The 18,776-nt window shown below is 29.9% G+C and overlaps 1 protein-coding gene across 7 annotated transcripts in view; it reads left to right on the top strand.

Moving 5' to 3' along the window:
* Positions 1-11,034, top strand: part of B52 (serine and arginine rich splicing factor B52) — a 40,634-nt gene extending 29,600 nt beyond the window's left edge. For 4 of the 7 annotated variants that reach the window (XM_075371828.1, XM_075371831.1, XM_075371830.1 and 1 more), the window contains exons 8-12: positions 3,306-3,488; positions 5,572-5,613; positions 6,659-6,751; positions 8,318-8,422; positions 9,241-11,034. In XM_075371828.1, coding sequence (XP_075227943.1) covers positions 3,306-3,488; positions 5,572-5,613; positions 6,659-6,751; positions 8,318-8,422; positions 9,241-9,340 — 523 coding nt within the window. In that variant the 3' untranslated portion in view covers positions 9,341-11,034. The remainder of the gene's footprint in view (positions 1-3,305; positions 3,489-5,571; positions 5,614-6,658; positions 6,752-8,317; positions 8,423-9,240) is intronic. The other 3 variants (XM_075371833.1, XM_075371835.1, XM_075371834.1) reach the window with 1 other exon arrangement.
* The last annotated feature ends 7,742 nt before the right edge of the window (positions 11,035-18,776 follow it).

Raw genomic sequence — 18,776 nt, 5'->3', positions numbered from 1 at the left:
GGTTGTTCCTGTTAGCTCTTTAATTTCCTTATGCAAATTGTGGTTGTCATATTTCATTTGTAGCTCCTCTATGTGTTCGTGCTTTTCCGAAATCCATCTCCTTTTGCTTCCCTAATCATTCTTGTTATCTTCCCTTGTAATTCTTTATATTTATTTGCATTGTTCTTACTTTTTCTTCTTTGTTCCATAAGAAGCATCTCTTGGGTCATCCATTTCTGTTTCAGCCTCCTCTTATTCGATATCAATCTGTCCCTGCTTCTATCAATTAATGCCACCCTTATGTTATTCCATTTATGTTCCATGTCCATTCATTGCCCCGTGCCATACCGAATCAGTTTTAATATTTACCTCTGCACTTGTTCTCTTATGCCTTCGTTGTTATCCTATTATCCTTACTTTTATGTTTTAACTTTTTAAGCTTGATATGTACTTTAGCAACTACTGGGTTATGGGCTGATTCAATTTCAGCTCGTGGGTAAGTTTTTACTGATGTTATGCTATTTCTGAATCATCTCTTGATAAGTAGGTTCAATCTGGTTCTTTACTACTCTATCTTCAGTGTCTTAAGCAGATCTCCATGTCCGTATTTTTTTTTTGGGTAATTTATAGTACATATTAGCAATTGTGAACCTCCCTGTCTTGACAGAATTGTACAAGCCTGTCACCTCTTATCATTCCTCTCCCCCAGTCCACAACCTCCTTAGTATCATCCACTTCACTCTCCCACACCTTCACATTATTATTAAATAATAATGATTATAGTAATATCCTGCTCCTTGGAGCCTTCCAGAACAATGCATAAATGTTTGTATAACTATTCAATTTCTTCATCAGGCTTATCTGCTGTAGGTACGTAAATTTGAAGAAGTTTGATATTTGTTTTATGGTAAGGTATCTGTATCGACATGATTCTATCTGAGTAAGGAGCAAAACTGGATGTACACCTTATCGAACATGATAGCAACTCCATATTTATTCGCTTTATCAGTGCTTCTGGAATAATTGATAGTGCATTCATCCCTTCGCTGCACTTCAGTTCCCAGCCATATTAAGTCACTTATGCCTAGGATGTTTATATTAAGCCTTTGCATCTCTGCTGATATATTGATAATTTTGCCTGCCTGAAAGACTTCTTACATTCCAGGTACCAATTCTCGTCGTTTTGTTCATCAATGCCCCCCCCCCCTGGAGATCCGACCGGGGAACTACTAACTCTAGAAAATTTAATATTGAAACCATAATGATGATTTATACTAGGGATATCAATTGGGATCTTTAATGCAGTGGTTTCCCGTTGCTTTCTACATCTTCATGCCGTTGATCATACAGATTCATCTGCCTTCATGAATGATTTCTTGACCATAGGACAAGAAGGTGCTCAGACTGTTGCCAGCTCCTCCACCCGAAGCTGTTGGCCAGCGAGAGAAGCCTGCTTATTCCGGCAGGCATTTGGTTACAGACGCTATCTGTTTCGTTCACGGGAGGTATTTTATTTCCCTCCTATTTGGCATATCTACTGAGGATTTCCCTATCTGCCACCTGGGGATGCACCCTCTAGGGGTTACAGATTCCTGCAAAGGTTTGTTAGTTGTACCTTGTCTGTTTCCTGGATGGCATTTGTAATGTTTGTTTTCAATTACTGCAGTGTGTACGGATTACTGCTATAAACAATTTCTTTTAAATAGTCCCCATGGAAAAAAAGTTTGAATTTCTTTCTATGTCAGATCAGGAGATATTTGTGGCCACAATCCTTTAGAAATGATTCTTCCACTGAAAAAATCCTGCAGCATCTCCATAGTAGGGAGAGCTGTGCGGCAAGTGGTGCTGTTTTGTTGCATCCAGCAGTCACACTCATCCTCTTGCAGTAAGGTTATGAGTTATTGGATAATCTTTTGGTATATGGTAGCATCCAGTTTTTTTCAAAAACAAGTGTCCTATTATTTGTCACCTTGAAACCACACACTGCCTATTTTTTATGGGTATAGGGATATTCAAAGAAAATGTGGATTTTCAGTACCCCAGTTCAGGTAGTTCTTTTGATTACTATTATACCCACCAAGGTGGAAACATGCTTCATTTGTAAAAAAAACACTTAATCTAAATTGCTAATATTGTCTCATTGATGGTAGTGATTCCTTTCAGTATAATCATTAGGTAGCTTGTAAAAATGTGCATTTGATACAAATTTTATTTCATAAATTTCATAATTCTCCTTGCTATAGTTTGGGCTGAACCTAGTGAAATGTTCTTTTCCCATCTTAGTGTATGAAAATATTTATGAGAAGATCTTATACCTGTCACTTTAATGTCCTGTTAAAGCTGACCTGTTTCTGGTCTAACACCGAACATATTTCACAACAAAAGAATTATCTTCTGCTTTCTTTTCAAATTTCTCCCTAAAGTTTCACAGACACAACATGAGATTTCATCTAAGTAAGTTTTCATCATGAAAACACATTCTTCAACTGTTAAAAACAGATTTTAACAATCAGTAGTATTCAAGGAACCTTGTTCAAACGCCAGTGCTTGTCACAGACTGGCAGAACTCAAATGTGTAGGCAATAAACAGTCCTCCCTATTCTACTTCCTGTCATGTAAAAATATCTTCCACATTATTTTGCCCATCTCACACCAATATATGCATTTTAACAAAAATAAGCATATAGTGTTTTGTACTGAGAGATGGACCTGTTGAACACCTGTACCTGATGACCAACAGTTAACATTAATATCCAAGGGTTTTTTAATAATACAATTTTGTAGCATATATGATGAAAAATTTTTACGGGCCAACTAAATTTATATTGATTTTCAGTAGAAAATCAATATAAAACTTCATTAAACTAAAACGGCTTCCAATCTGCTTTAGTGAAATTGTTGGAAAAATAACAAGTGGAACCATAACTCCATTTTGTCCCCCAAAGAAACTTAAATTTTAGAGTAATTATTGGAGGTGATTGTATAGAGCTTTATATATTTGCTGCAATAGTACCACTCTTGTTGGTGCATATTGTAGCAATGCAAGACCAGTTTTATAAATTGATTTTTCAGTCGCTGAATAAAGTAAGGTTGTACAGAATTTGCATATATGGATTATTTATTTTAATGTTATAGGCTTTTAAATATTTATGTGACTAGTTCCTGTGTATGATCATAGTGTTCTTATTTCTTATCCTGTGTGTGTGTACATGAGATTTTTCCTGATTCATAATTGGTTAATGTTACTTCATCATATATTTTTCATTTTTATATGTTGAAATATTTGTTTGTGCATATTATCTGAATTTTTCCATTTTTTTAACCAGAGTTGTAGAATTTGCAACTTACTCAGATATGAAGAATGCATTGGACAAATTAGATGACACAGATCTCAATGGGAGACGTATAAGACTTGTGGAAGATCGACGTCGATCACGCCGGTCCCGATCATCCAGTTCTCGTTCAAGATCAAGGTCTCGTTCTCGATCACGTCGTAGGTCTCGATCTAGGTAAGAAATGAAACTAATTTTGTTAAACTAATTCCTGAATTAACAGTTATTTTGAAGCACTATTTATCATGTAAAGTTACAATGTTTATTTGCTCAGATATATTATTTCCGTGATAAATTAATCTGTTAATAATAAATCCATTCTGTAAATTTAAAAAAGAAATAGAAGTATGTTTATAGCTCTACTAGATCAGATCTAACCAAATAACATTGTTTTTATTACAGTTTATTGCCTAAATAGATATAGATTCTTAACCAGTAATTCTATTTTTCAATGTTTGAAGTAAAAAAAAATTTTGGCATGCCGGAAGGTAGAGGTAGATTTCACCGGTGCTAAGTAGGAGATAAAAAGATTTCCACCTTAAAGTTAAGAAAAACTTTATTTCTAAATAACGACAATTGTTGCATGTGAAGAAAAGTTATGTTTAGCATACGACATCCATCTTCCTTCAATGCAAACATTTTGATCATACCAAAAATTGTTTCAAATAAAAGTTTAAGGTAATGTTCAGAGGACTAATGATAAAGTGGACTATTCGATACTGTGCCTATTAAGGCAGGTATGATTCTTTTTTATCTTACAAACCCCTGTTTTTTAAACCTCCTGGGCCAGTGGTTGGTGATTTACTTAGATAGGTTTTAGGCCCTTATCCAAAGAATAGTAGGAACTTTAAACGAATTCAATATTGTACTTAATAAGAAAGTTTTAGCAATATTTTGTTTTTAAAAAAGCCCCATGGTCTAATTTTGGCTGTTAACTCGACCGAGATTTTGAGACGAGTTATTTTTAAGGAACGATTTGAAAGTGATTGGCACAGAATTACAGCAGTTATGTCCACAAGAAAGTGAAATTAATGTGTGTGTGTGTGTGTATACAGAGTTGACTGTGGTTTTGGGGTCTGGGGATGTGAAACATGAAGACATGTCAAAATTTTGTGGAAGTTAAATCATGGTGCCCATTACAATGGGTTGCTTTCTTATGAAATTGCCTAAAATCATTACTGGTGTGCTGTTGTAGTGCTTATTTACTTAAATACAGAATCTAGTTTATATTCAGTCTAGTTACTGGTATTTTGTATTAATTTGTTGAAATTCAACATAACTGAATAATAAATTTTAGTTCAGATGTTTTAATATTTATAATCTTCTATTTTATTAGGAAGAAATTTTAACAGTATGAATAAGCCTTTAATTAGTAAACTTAATCACTTCAATTATTTTTTTGTGTCGAATCGGCATTTTATATTTTTGTAATAAATTTTATATTTTCATTAACTTACAAAAACTGATGATGTACTTATTGTTCTTTTTTTTCTTTACAATAAGTGTTTTGTTTGATGTATTTTGGAGATTTGATTTGAAAAATTAAAAAAGATATGTTAAACTAACTCACTGATATAAGGCAATTGTGTGTGCGAGACTGAGATTGTAAGTAGTATACATCTACATATTTTAATTTACATTCTGACAACCTAACTACAGAGTTATCTTTGAAAACACAATGAAAAAAAAAAATAGAATAATAATTTTAATAAGTTATCAATAGGTGATAATTGATTGTTTTTGTAAATAATTGTGTTCTGCTACCAAGATGCAATTTGCTGAACTCTTTGATTTTCATCCATCTGCCTACTGATTTTTATTTTCTATATATATTAATCGTAATTTCTATTAATAGATTAATACTTGCTGTGCAATATATACTAATAAGGTTTATAAATAAAAGGTCTCCTCCATTTAATGGTTAGAAGTGAAAAGTAATAATTTGCTTGACTACCTAGTCTTGTAAGTCTTAATAAATAAATGTAATTTACATAAATGATTTGTGTTCAGCTATTTATTAATTTTTTTTCAAAGAAGTTAACAGAAACATTTTTATTTAAAAACAAAATTGTAAGACTAATATTATTAAAAAAAAGAAAGATTATAAAATAATTTTTCTCTTTTGTGAAATTAGTAAATATTAAATTCACAGTTATTATTTAATTGTAATTATTTTAGTAAATTTTTCATTGTAAAAATATGTAAAATTTTTTTATGATAAACTGTAAGTCCAGAGATAGAACTCAAAATCTTGTTACAGTCGTGCACATCCCGCCACTGAGTCTGAACAGGTGAAACGCAGGTGAGTCCCATTTGTAGTTGCTAGGGCTTGTTTCATAATTTGGGTATCCTGTAACTTGTGTCTGCATAAATATCGTTTTCTGTTAATTTCTTTACATTGGTTTTAATGTGTAATTTTTAAAAAAATATATACTTAGCATAGATTTTAATAAATATTTGCAAATTTGCTTATTTATTGCTTTTTATTATTATTGACAAGGATAATTTAGATCAGCATTATCATTTTGTTAGTTTAATTTTTTTTTAACTTGGAAATGTATATTACAAAAAAAAATTTTATTTTTTTGACTCTCTCACAGACAGTTGTAATTGTATTGATCATATTCATTTAACAGTTGTAATGATAAAACTTTGTTAACTATTATTACATTAATATAAGATATTAAGTTATAATCCCATTTGACAGTTTAAAAGATGTATCTATTGTTCTTATTACCTTGCTTAAGAATTATTTTAAACCTTATTTGAACTTTTGAAGGAATATGAGGAATTATTTTAAAGTAGTTATTTTACAGGTGGTAATTGCTTGCTTTTTTTCTCCACTGGGTTTTTCTTAGTTTACACTGATTTTTTTTTTGTTGTTGCTTTGCATGGTTTTTTTTTGTGTTAAGGGGTCTTTAAGGCTTTTTTATTTGCATTTTAGTTTTAGATAATTAGTCATTAAATATTTTGACTTGTAATTTTACAAATAATATAACAGATAGAGAAAAGTTTCTTTGCTTTGTAAATGGGTTTTTAATTTGTGTAATTTTGAGATGGGGACTTCCTATAAACAAAGATGTAAATGAGTGTATATTGGTCAAAATTAACAATATAACTAAAAATAAATTTTATCAGTATTATTAGTGCCTTTAACTTTGAGAATAGCAAGTGATATTGATCCGTGAAACAGTTGTGTTAAAATTAGAAAATGAACTGTGAAACTATTGAATAACAACTTATAAACAGCTATGATTTTCCATAATTAACAGTTTTTATATGATATAGTGACATTCAAAATTTAACATAAGATATATTGTAGTTGATGTTAACAATTGTTTCTACAGGTCACGCAGCCGCCGTAGTTCCAGAAGCCACAGCAGCCGTTCTAAATCTGGAGCACGTTCCAAATCACGATCACGTTCAAAGTCACGTTCCAAGTAAGTTATTTACAAATAAAAACGCTTTTTTGAACAAAAACCCCCCCTTCCCTCCTGTTAATATAATTATTATTAATTAAATCACATCATTCCATTCATTAAAAATTTGGTTAAATTTAAAAATCAACAAATTATGTTCAATTTTAAAATAAGGTAATTGTAGAATATTGAGCAAAAAGTTTCATATCCAAAAGTAAAGTTATAAAAGTTTAAAAACTGCAAAAAAATTCTACTTAACAAATGTTTTTATAACTTTTGATTTAAGAGTCGGTGGTTACTACTAATTAACAACTTAGATTAATTTTTTTTTAATGAAGTGACTTTTACACACAAAAAATTTACAAAATAGACAAGAGCATAACCAAAAATTTGAATGATTTTAAAATCGTTATCAGTATTGTTTTAAATAAATTAATTTTATATTACAGCTTCATTGAAAAAATTAGTAGGATGTGAAAATTCTAACCTGGATGGAATATGTAGAGAAATGTACTGGAACGGGGATGAAATTTTGGGCAGTTGTGACATCCTGACTCTGCTACTGTCTGTTTGTTATAGACTGGATATAACTAAATTTATAAATGGTAAAACTTGAATATTTTTATGTATGAGAAAGAAATGAAGCACAATATTTATAAAAATTGAATAAAGTCAATGAAACAACATGTACAGTGAAAAATTGCTACTTTGCTTTGTGATAGCTTCATTCATATAACTAAAAAATTTGTTAATTACTCAAAGTGAGATGGTCCATAGATCACTAATGTAAATTGATAGTGATTAAATTGTGTTTTTCTAATCTGAAGTTCAATCAATATAAATATATTTATTTTATAATTTGTCCTCTGTCTAATAAGAAAACCCTATTTAATGTAAGAATAGTTAAAAACATTTTGTTACAACTGTCTGTTAGAACATAAGTTAATAACCAAATAATTTAAGAAAATATAAATTTGTTCTTAAGGAACATAAAAATTAAATATAATAGGTGGTGTTTTTATAGGCAAAGTAGCAGTTTTTTTAACAATTTTTTCAGACATCCTCAATGTAGTAGACAATAAAGATTTCTGTGGTATCCAGTCATTAATTAAATTATACTCCACAACTGACAAAAATAACATTGAATGTAATAAAAACTAACCAGTAGTGCATACAAAATTTAATTTATTATGAATTGATATTAACTTTAAAGTAGAGAATGATGGTCATATTGATAAAATTGAGATTCCATCCCTCCTGTAAACAGTGGTGATGCTTAGCATTTTTATATTGACAGTTTTCATAAAGCTGTAACGTATGTGTAATTTTTATATGAAAAAAATGACATTGATGAATTGAAATCCCAAAAGTGCTTGTTTTTGAGAGTAGCCCTCAGTTTGGATAAGGAACATTTTAAAAGTTTTAAGTTAATAATTGAAAACGGATATATAAATCTTGGGATTTGTTGAGTAAAAAAACATTTAAATGCTTTATCCCATTCTTGCTCTTGTATTAACTTTTATTATACTGGTAAGAAGTTTTAATGGATGAAATTGAATGAATTGTGTAATTATCTTTGTTTTTTAGATCCCATGAACGCAGTAGGTCACATTCACGTTCAAGGTCTGAAGAACCAAAGAAACGTTCTAAATCAAGATCGCAGTCTGTTTCACAACAAAATTCAAAGTCAAAGTAAGTAGTTCCTGGAGGTAATAGTGAAAATTGAATTATTTTGTGTAATAGAGAGGTTGTAGTTAAATGGTTAATAATTTTATAATTTTTTGATCTATCACCGCTGTTAGGTGATTAGTTAATAAATAAGGAAAGACGGTTTGATTAATTTGCTGATGGAAATTTCATTCATCACAACTATTTTTGGGAAACAATAGAGATTAGTTACTGTGTATCCTTTACTTTGGAATTTAACAGCTCTTTATGTTTCTCATCTTGTCATCTTTGTGGATGACATTAATGAAAAAGTAATCGTAATCATGTGGATGATTTAATATGAAAAAATTAAAGTTTATAAACTTAATTTGACTGTGTTTATTTTTCTTGAATTATTCACAACTGAAGTTTGTCAGCAAGGTTCTGGATTTTTAGAAATTAATTTGCCTTTATGTCAATAAGACCAATGTTGTATCATGAAATGGTTGCAGGTAAGCTTATATGAGACACCAGTCTTTCCTAAAACAACACCATTGATTGTTCTTATAAAAAATAACACTTGCTGAACTTACTACAGAAAATATGAAGTGGTTTCTCACTGCCTCTGTTAATTAATTTTGCATCAACTTGTTATTTATATACATGAATAAGAAACCATTATAAGAGTAATAAGAATATAGGAAACTGTTCTGAACCATACCATACAAATACTGCCTTTTGGCTGAGTTAAATTTATTTAGGCGTGTGTAGGTGCAGTAATCAACTGTTGCCTTTCATTTTATTAGCATATATTTTTGTGATAAATTTATTAGCATCAAATAATAATTAAATTACTTTTTTAGGGAAAGATCGAGGTCACAAAGTAAAGAAAAGTCAAAATCAAGAAGCCAGTCGCCTGAGAGAAATGGTGACCAATCACCTGAAACAAAGGAAGATGATTAGATTTAAGATTGTTTGTTTATAATATAATTAAATATAAATCTAGTTAATATTGGTTTTTAACTTCCATTAAAAGAAACTAATATAATGCCTGGTTAAATGTTAGTTGTCGTCCATTTGTCTGGTTGGTGAAGCAGAATGCTGGTTGTTTGGGTCCATTATGAAGAAATGAAGGATTGCTCTAATTAATTTAGAGATTATCGATACAATGATGAGGTGTGAAAGTGTAAATGTTTGTGACAAAAACTTTTTTCGCTGCAGTTAATATTATACATGGATGAACGTTGTACATTTATTTGTATAAAAGCTTCTTTATTAGTTTCATCCTTTTTTTTCCATTTTTTAAAACATAAAATCTTATGTTAACTATATTATGAATGCTTAATGACTGTAATACTAGGTTAAAAGTGTTGTATAAGTATTCAATTAAACTGATTTTTCATGATTTATTTATGGATCATAGTTTGTTTAATTTGTTTTTTTTTCTTTTTAAATATTATCATTCCAGTTAGTTTCCTTCACAAGTTCACTTAAAAGTCTGCAGTAAAGAAAGGTGGTTAATGTGTAAAAGTTCAAAAATATAAAAAGAAATAATTAAAATAATGTACGTATTTTGTTCCAATTTCATGAGTAGGTGTATAATATGGATATTCACTAACATTAGGATAGCATGACAGTACCGAATGGTTAAAAGATGTAATTAAGAAGTGGAGTTGTGTATACTGGAATGTATTTTGACTTCTGGTGTCAGAAAGCAATAAAATTGATACTCCCAATTTTAATACAATACAGTACTATAAAAATTCTGACCCCCTGCTCTGATTTTTGTTGCTTAAATAACCAGACTATTACTATATTCAACAACTGTATTGCATTGCCAGAAGATTAAATATAAATAAATAAGATATAAAGTTAGAGAAATAAAAAAATTAACTAGAATGATACTTTAATGTTAAGAGCTATTATTGCATAGGTAATTAAATTATTCATATGAATGTTTCTTTTTTGGTCTTTTTTTTATAAATGATTGCTTACTCAGAAATTTTTTATTAATTTGAACAATTTCTTATCTAGGTTTATTATGTTTTAAGTATTAGAGATATCTATTAGGTGATCAGAAAAAGACTTAACTGGAACATACTAATTAGACTGTTAGTTTTGTAACATTTACAATGGGTTATGTAATGGTTTTTTTTAGAAAAAAAAAGATGTTCTTTGTAAGTTTATAAGTTTGTAGAAGTTACTTCAGTTTAGTTCATTTTATTGAAATATGTTAGCAGGAGTAAGGATGAGGCAGTTCATCAAAATTTATTAAAGAAAATTGTCAGAACTTGTTAGAGAATGTAGTAATTTGATGAACTGTTTTTTATTTCAACTTTGTTTCTAAATGTTATTCTCAAAAGCTATTTGATATTAAATTTACATAAAATACCCACTTTATACAGAATTCTGTTTTTCATTATGATTTCTAAATATGGTACTACCTCTTTTAGAAGGCTATTATTTCATGAACCTATTTGATTTTGTAGAACCATCAGCATAAAAAACCTCTAAAGTTAAAGTTTTTTAATTTGGTCTTGTATATTTTGTAGGTTATTATTTCTATAATTATTGTAATGTTAGAGATAATTTATATAATCTTTAAGTGACAGTAATTCTTACAGTATTTTTACTTGAAAATAAATGTATTCATTTGATCTTAGCTGAATTATTTATTTTCCTTTGTTTTGTTTGCTGATTATTTACTTTATTATAAGTAATTAATTTTGGTCTTAATATCTGCAGACTGTTGAAATGTGAACATTTTTAGTTTTTAATTATCAATTAATATTTAATCCACTGATATATTAAGTAATTACTCTGGGATTTTTTTTTTACTGTTACTCCCTACAATTTTTCTAGAGCAAGTCTTCCGTATGCTTCATCGTATTTATTACTGCTTTATAAGTATGTATGTATAGTTACTAGTAATCAGAATTAATTTCTAAATTGCTTGTGTAACTTACCATTATTGTGTAGTAGTTTATAAAGAAAAATTGCAGTTTACCTATTTGTCAAAACCAACATGACTAACAAAGAAATATATATTTATTTACAAGGTGCAATCAAAAACTATCCTATCAGTTCATAAAAACAAATAAAATCTATTTACCTCGATGACATTTCCCCTTCAAATAAGGCTCTTCTCTTATCCCAGTGATATTTTAATTCTTGGAAGCATTTTTAGTGAACTGATCGTTGTGTTGCATTTCTTTTGATTTCTCTTAAAATCTTTTTCTTTAAGCTTAGAAAAGAGTGAAAATTCCAGGGAGCTATGTCGACTAAGGAGCAAGCTAAAGTTGTTCAATCTTGTATTTTGCCAAGAATCTAGATAAGTTGTTATGCATGGGGTAGAGTGTTCTGATGGTCATGCAGACAGTCATGAGTATCCTTGTCAGGGAGTAGGTTATCAGTAGAATATTACATAACTGTGTATGCTAAAAGATTGTGTTCAGTGCAAGAGACCACAATTTTGTTGGCTAGTTTTAAAATCCATTTTGATGATGCTCCAGCCCATGCATTACAACTTATACAGATGTTCATGTTCTGAAAATTATTCGAGGGATATCTATAAAGTAAAGACCACATGGAAATTTTCTCCTTAAGGTTGGTGAGCCTGTTATTCATGGCCAATGTATACACAGAATTGTCTGTAAATTGTAGCGTTGTAGTATCTTTGATTACATGTGAGTTATTATGTTATAAAATTAATAGGAAAATTAATGTTGCCGCTGACTGTGAAATACATGTTTATGAATCCGCACATTTTTTAAACCATCAACTGAAATTCATAGGCAGTTGGTTGCTGTGTATGGTGATAATGTAATGAATGAAAGCAAAAATGGTATGAGGTTTAGAAATAACAGAATTAATATGCATGATAAAGAACGTTCGGGAGGGAAGGCCCTCTATAATCACTGAGGAATTGTTGAAACATATCGATTATGAAATTTGAAAAGATCATTGCTCAAAAATTTCTGTCTTGGCCCTTCTTTTTCCTGATGCTTAAACAGCTGTTATTGGTCGCATTGTTCCTGACCATTTAGGCTTCAGAAAGGTTTGTGCACGTCTTAACAGAATGTCACAAAACATCTGAATGGGATCCACCTTGGGATTTTTGGTGCACTACACAGAGAAGGTGATAAGTTCCTTAATTCAATTGTTATTGGCAATGAAACATGGATATCATATTACACGCCAGAGAGAAAACCGCAATCAACTGAATGGCGTCATCCTCAATCACCAGATCGGCAAAGGTCAAGCCACAGCTATTTGGATGCAAACTGATGGCCATAGTCTTTTGGGATCGGTTTGGCATACTGCTGATTGATTTCATGCTACATGGAACAACTATAAATGCAGAAGCCTGCTGCAAAACTATGTAAGTTACGGTGCCCCATTCTTAATTGGTGGCGATGTGGGCAGCTGACCAATGTCATCATCCTGCTGTGCACAATAAGGCACATCCACATGTGGTTTTGACACATGATTTACTGAGAATATTCGGATGGGAAATTTAAAATCAGCCACCATATAGTCCAGACTTAGCTACCTCTCATTACCGTTTGATTGGGAAATTAAAGAATTTTTGAGTGGTAAGCAATTCACAAGTGACGAACTTAAAAATGCTGTTGATTAGTGACTAAATGGACTGGCGGAAGAATACAAGGGTATATTGAAGCTGGCTTATCGCTATGGTAAATGTATTAATTCAGCCCACCAGGCTGGTCTAGTGGTTAATTGTCATCGCAATTATGCTAGTTTTGAAGTCGAGACTTTAAGGTTCAAATCCTAGTAAAGGCAGTTACTTTTATGCGGATTTGAACACGATCGTGGATACTGGTGTTCTTTGGTGGTTGGGTTTCAATTAACGACACATATCAGGAATGGTTGACCTGAGACTGTACAAGAGGTACACCTCATTTACATTCATACATATCATCCTCTAAGCAGTAATACTTTACAGTGGTTCCAATGGCTAAACAGAAAAAGAAAGAAATGTCTTGATTCATGCGATTATATTGAGAAAATGGTATATAGTTTTAAGAGAAATGAAGAATATTTACAAAGTTTTTTACAATGAAATCTTTACTTTAGAGATAATTTCTTGTACATCTTTCTGGTATTTGATTGCTTGAAAAGTTTTGTGGTTTTTTCAGGTATTTAATAAATATAAACAGAGGATAATTGTATGAAATTATGATTGTTATGGCATGACTTCAATCATTTTAAGTTCGTCATTAAGATAATGTTTTCCTGACTTATGGCCTTTCATTCGGAGGTCCCAGGTTTGAATCCCAGTCAGGTATGACATTTTCACATGCTATAAAAATCATTCATCTCATCCTCTGAAGCAACACCTAATGATAGTCCTGGAGATAAAAAAAAAAAGTTGTTGACTTTTGATATGAACTTAATGAAAATTCAAACCATAGAAAAATGAGAATGAAAATTTGCAAAATATAGTTTCACTTTTTGGATAACCATGGCTTTTAAAAGTAAGTTGACATTGTGCAGTTTAATGCTACGATGTGATGATGCCATGAAAATAGATTGTTTATATTTATAAAATTGCTATTTTTACTGCTAGCAAATCTTAATGTTAATAGTTCTTGATTATCTCATCTTAAGTTCGGAAAGTGTGTATTTACTCTTTAAGTCCACTTAAATTTCTACTAGTTAGAAATCCTCAGTTAGATATTATAAACAATTATATCTGCTACAAACAAGATGAGTAAGAATGACCCCTTTAATATCTGTGTGTAATTGTTAGGATCTGAATTGAAAGAGTTGAATACAGACTTTCAAATTCAATGTATTTATTTATTATTCTCGAACAATTTTTTAGGACTTAATGTAATCTAATAAAAAAATTTAATTGTACACTTATAAACCCGAACAAAAAAGGAGAAATGCATACTGTTCAAAAAATTTGATATATTTTGACAATTTTTCCTGTAATGTAGTTATCAAAATACAACATTCATAAAAAATTTTAAAACATATTTAATTAACGTACTCGTAGGTATTCACTTTTTTCACCATTACCTAAAATGACGCTTATATTTTATTTTAACAAAATATAGCTAAAATCTAAAAAAATATGTTGGGTAGGTAGTGCTACTAACTATTTTGACCCATGAGGTTTGTGTCCTATTATTTCAACAGAATCTTAACATCTGATCATGTTACTTATTCCATGATATACAGCATGGAAAAAATTTAATTTGTTAGCTTGCCAGCAACTAGTGTTACTTGATTGTGAGTAATGAATGAATGAATTTGTAGAAAAACATCCACTGAATGGAAACGTAAATGCAAATACTTTTTTTACTATTTCTCTCAATTTGTCTTAACAATTATTTATTTTTTAGATTGTCAAAGTTATCAACAAAATTCTTACTGAGATTGTAATCATTCAGTAATTAATTTTGGACAAGGGACCACAATTGAACTGTCCTTTTCACCAACATGACACGTGGATCATGACAGTGAAAGGAAGTTTGCCATCAGATGTCTGTTCCTCCTCTTGCCATAGCCTTTTAATTTTTCAATTTGAGTAAATGCTTCCTCATAGGATTGAGTGTATCTGAAGCAAAATTTTTTTTCTTTCAGCATCAATAATAGTTGATAACCACTGAAAATAAGACTTTTTCTACAAAAATTCTGCAAAAGTTAAAGTACCACACGAAAAGTCAAATCAGTTTGTCTCATCCTAGTATATACCCATTTCAATTAGGCTACAAGGAGTTGTTGAAATATTATTGTCTGAATAACCAACCAAATCTGTTCAGTCAAGATGGGATGTATAGTAATTGTGAGAATCTGATTTGGATGACTAGAAGTTGTAGTTGTCTTCATCTGCAATGACATTGAATAACATTGTTTTAATGTTCATTTTTATTTCCTTGTGTGAAGTAAAGGAAGTATTGTGATCGCAAAACGTTTCAGCCTTCAATGGAAATATCCATTTTTGCCTAGTTTCCGTGTGACATTCATATGTATGTATCTTGCATAACTGAAAGACGATTAGCCATAGGATGTTGAAATTTTGGATTTAGGACTCTTGTAAAATCTAGTTACCTAGTCCCCTTTTGATTGCAATTGAACCAAAAGTGTCCAAAAAAAAACCTAAAATCCAAAAAAAAGTGGGTTTTAGAGTTAATTTTAAAAGTGTTTCTTATGAAAATAAGTACCTCTGGTTCCACAGTTGGCACATTGGTTCAAATCAGACTTCATTTCGTCTTTTTTTTTGTAATTTAAATATATTGATTTATTAATAATTATTCTCAAATTGTAAAAAAAAATTATTAATGAAATAAAATTTACGTACATTTAAAAAATAAAAAAAATGTGTAATTTAATAGGCATTTCAAGGAAGTCATGTGTTGTCCACACCAGATTTTGTATGTAGGTATAAAATGCACTTATTCTATGGGTACTGGGAATGGATTCTCATTTAACAGATGTATGGGTAGGAATAAGATATTGATTTGTTTCTTCTTGAGCTTGTAAACATAAAAAATCTAAATCAAGAATCTGGTTATTCTTTCCTCACAATCTGATGATTCAGACATATAATGACTATGATCTTATACAAGAGAACATTGCATCAGTGGTTTACCATAATTTCAGGAAGCAAATTACAGACACCATACTTCAGGCCATAAACCCCCTCCCCCTCTAAAGGCAATGAAAAAAGATTTCATTAAAAATCAGTATTTATAATTTTTTATGAAACTTATTTATTTTGTTACAAATACGTTAGAAAACGAATTATTTTTTATTTTTAGACGTTGATGGTTTCTGATCTTTTTCATATTCATGTTAGCATATGTAACATGTTTTAACAATGAAACATTGTTTTTAAATTTATTGTAAAATTCACTACAATTCATATCAGTGTTAATTTTCACACTGCAAAAATTTCATTTGAAATTCGCATCCTACCTTGTTCGGCTGTCCAAACATTCATTATAGAAAGTGTTCTTTCTATTACTGACTATGTTCCAGGTAAACCAAATACATGCTCTATTAATTTCATCAAATTTCCACATTCATTGTGAGTTGACCATAAAATCTTGGAACATTTTAACCCATTTTTTGATGTTGATTCAGCATCTAAATTTAGTCATCAGAAAGTTAGTATTCTCTTTGTTTCACAAAGATTTCTATTTATTAAAATTGCAGACTCTTCTATTTCGGTCCAAATAAGTTTTTGGTTAAAATTAATCTATTGAAACTTATAAGTATGTCCAAAGTTATCTTGCCATATATCTAAATATCTTGTGCAATTTTCATAGATAAAATCACATTACTTTTGAATCCCTCATATCAAGGCCACATCCTTGAAGTTTCATCATTATGTGTTTGGCTCCCTAAGGTATAAATTCTTGGTTCTTATATGCTATAATATAACATTATAAATAATCTGGAAAGTTGCAGTAGATTTGGACTTTTCCATTTTTTAAATTATCTTTGTGAACATTTCTATAGTCCTTTGAAGAAACAACATTCAGGCTTCATTTGTCAGATTTGATCAAATTTGGCAAGCATTTTCTGGTTGGGATAAGAAATATAATTTAAGCCATCAAATATTAATAGTATTTGGTGAATTTCTGGTAGTAAACTCATAAATCTACTACTTTTTTGTATTCAACTTGCACAAAAATTTTGAAGATTTGTTTGTACTACATGAGATACAAAAGTATCGATACTTACATATTAACACCACCACAGCTACAGCTTTATTTAAAAACAAAGTAGTCAATCGGATTTCGGTGGAAAATGAACAGCCTCTTTATTAATTTTAATAAATGGTTATTTATATTTATTTATTTTATAAATATAATTTAACTAAACTTAACCTACGCTCGCTAACCTTGACTAATTAACACTGTAATTTTTTTAGTATTTATTTAATAAATTCAGCAATTATTTATTATTTAAATAATCAAAACACTCCTGTTAATTAGTAGTCAAGGTTAGCGAGTGTAGGTTAAATTATATATATAAAATAAATAACCATTTATATTCTATATCGGCCCATTTTCCACTGAAATCCGATTGACTACTTTGTTTTTAAATAAAGCTGTAGCTGCGGTGGCGTTAATGCGTAAGTACCGAGCTTTTCAGCGGTATATCATAAGTGGTAGTTATTTTATCGGTTCCAGAGTTATAGCCAGATAAAATTTTAATCAATGAAATATTTGGATCTTACAAGGGTAAGATCAGTTCGAATTGACATCTCTTTTTTAACTTTTTTTTTTAATTTAAACGTATTGATTTATTAATAATTATTAATCTCTGATTGTAAAAAAGAAAAATTACAGTAAGTAATAATTCAATAATAACAAAATAAAAAATATTAATATCATGAAATAAAATTTTATGTACTTTTCATTTTATAAAAATGTGTTAATGGAATTCAATAGGCGTACAAGGAAGTCATATGGTGTCCACATCAGATTTTTTGTTATTATTTTACGTAAACAGGGAGGGATACACTGAAATTTGCTATTGCAACTTGGAATGTCTATCACTCTACCTTTTTCCTTTTTCTTTTATAGTTGTGCTGTGTAGGTGGTTGTTTATTTATTATTCATATTAGCAGTTCTGTTTCAGAATCATTTTGGTGACACATTTCTTATGTTATCAATTTGGACTTATTTTTAATCATGAATATTTCAATGTTTGCTACACTGTTTTAATAAATATTACTTATTGATTACAATGTGAAAAGGAGAATACTTATTTCTTTAACATGTGATAGATAAGTTTTTCAGGTTTTTAATGGCTAATCAGATTTTTATAAAATTTCTTTGACAAAAACATATTTCCTATTTTGGATATCAGTGTTCTGGATAAAGTTTGGTATTTGGATAGTAAAATTTGACTAGGTACCTACTTATTTATACTTAGGGACCTCATTTCATAGAATAGTGAAAATATTTAACGGTATACTGTTAATTCTGCTTTTAAGATTTAAGAATAAACAAATATTTTAGTCATATGCTTATTTACTTTGAAAATCATCATTATATTTTTTTGTGAAATTTTTATATTAGTTTAGGGAAGTTTATGACTGAAACTAGGTCCAGAAAGACAATTTCAGTGCACTGTTATCCAGAGGACTAATGCTGAAATGAGATGCACTCATAATACTAATTTGTAGTAGCTGTGGTTTACTGAGGAAAGAAAAGATTATTAGCAAGGTCCTAAGTCAGAGATGAAGTAAAAGTTGGTCACTTAAGAAAGTAAAACAAAATTAAGTTAAATTTTTCAAAATTCGAAGCTTTGGAGATATTTAAAAAGTTACTATATTTAATTTGTTATTAAAGAAATTTTTAATTTGTCTACTGTTTAATAAGCCATATCCCAAAAATGATGAAAGACCAAT

The sequence above is a fragment of the Lycorma delicatula genome, chromosome 7 (assembly GCF_047948215.1).
Source record: "Lycorma delicatula isolate Av1 chromosome 7, ASM4794821v1, whole genome shotgun sequence".
NCBI classification, from domain to species: domain Eukaryota; kingdom Metazoa; phylum Arthropoda; class Insecta; order Hemiptera; family Fulgoridae; genus Lycorma; species Lycorma delicatula.
This window is presented reverse-complemented; position numbering and strand designations above follow the sequence as displayed.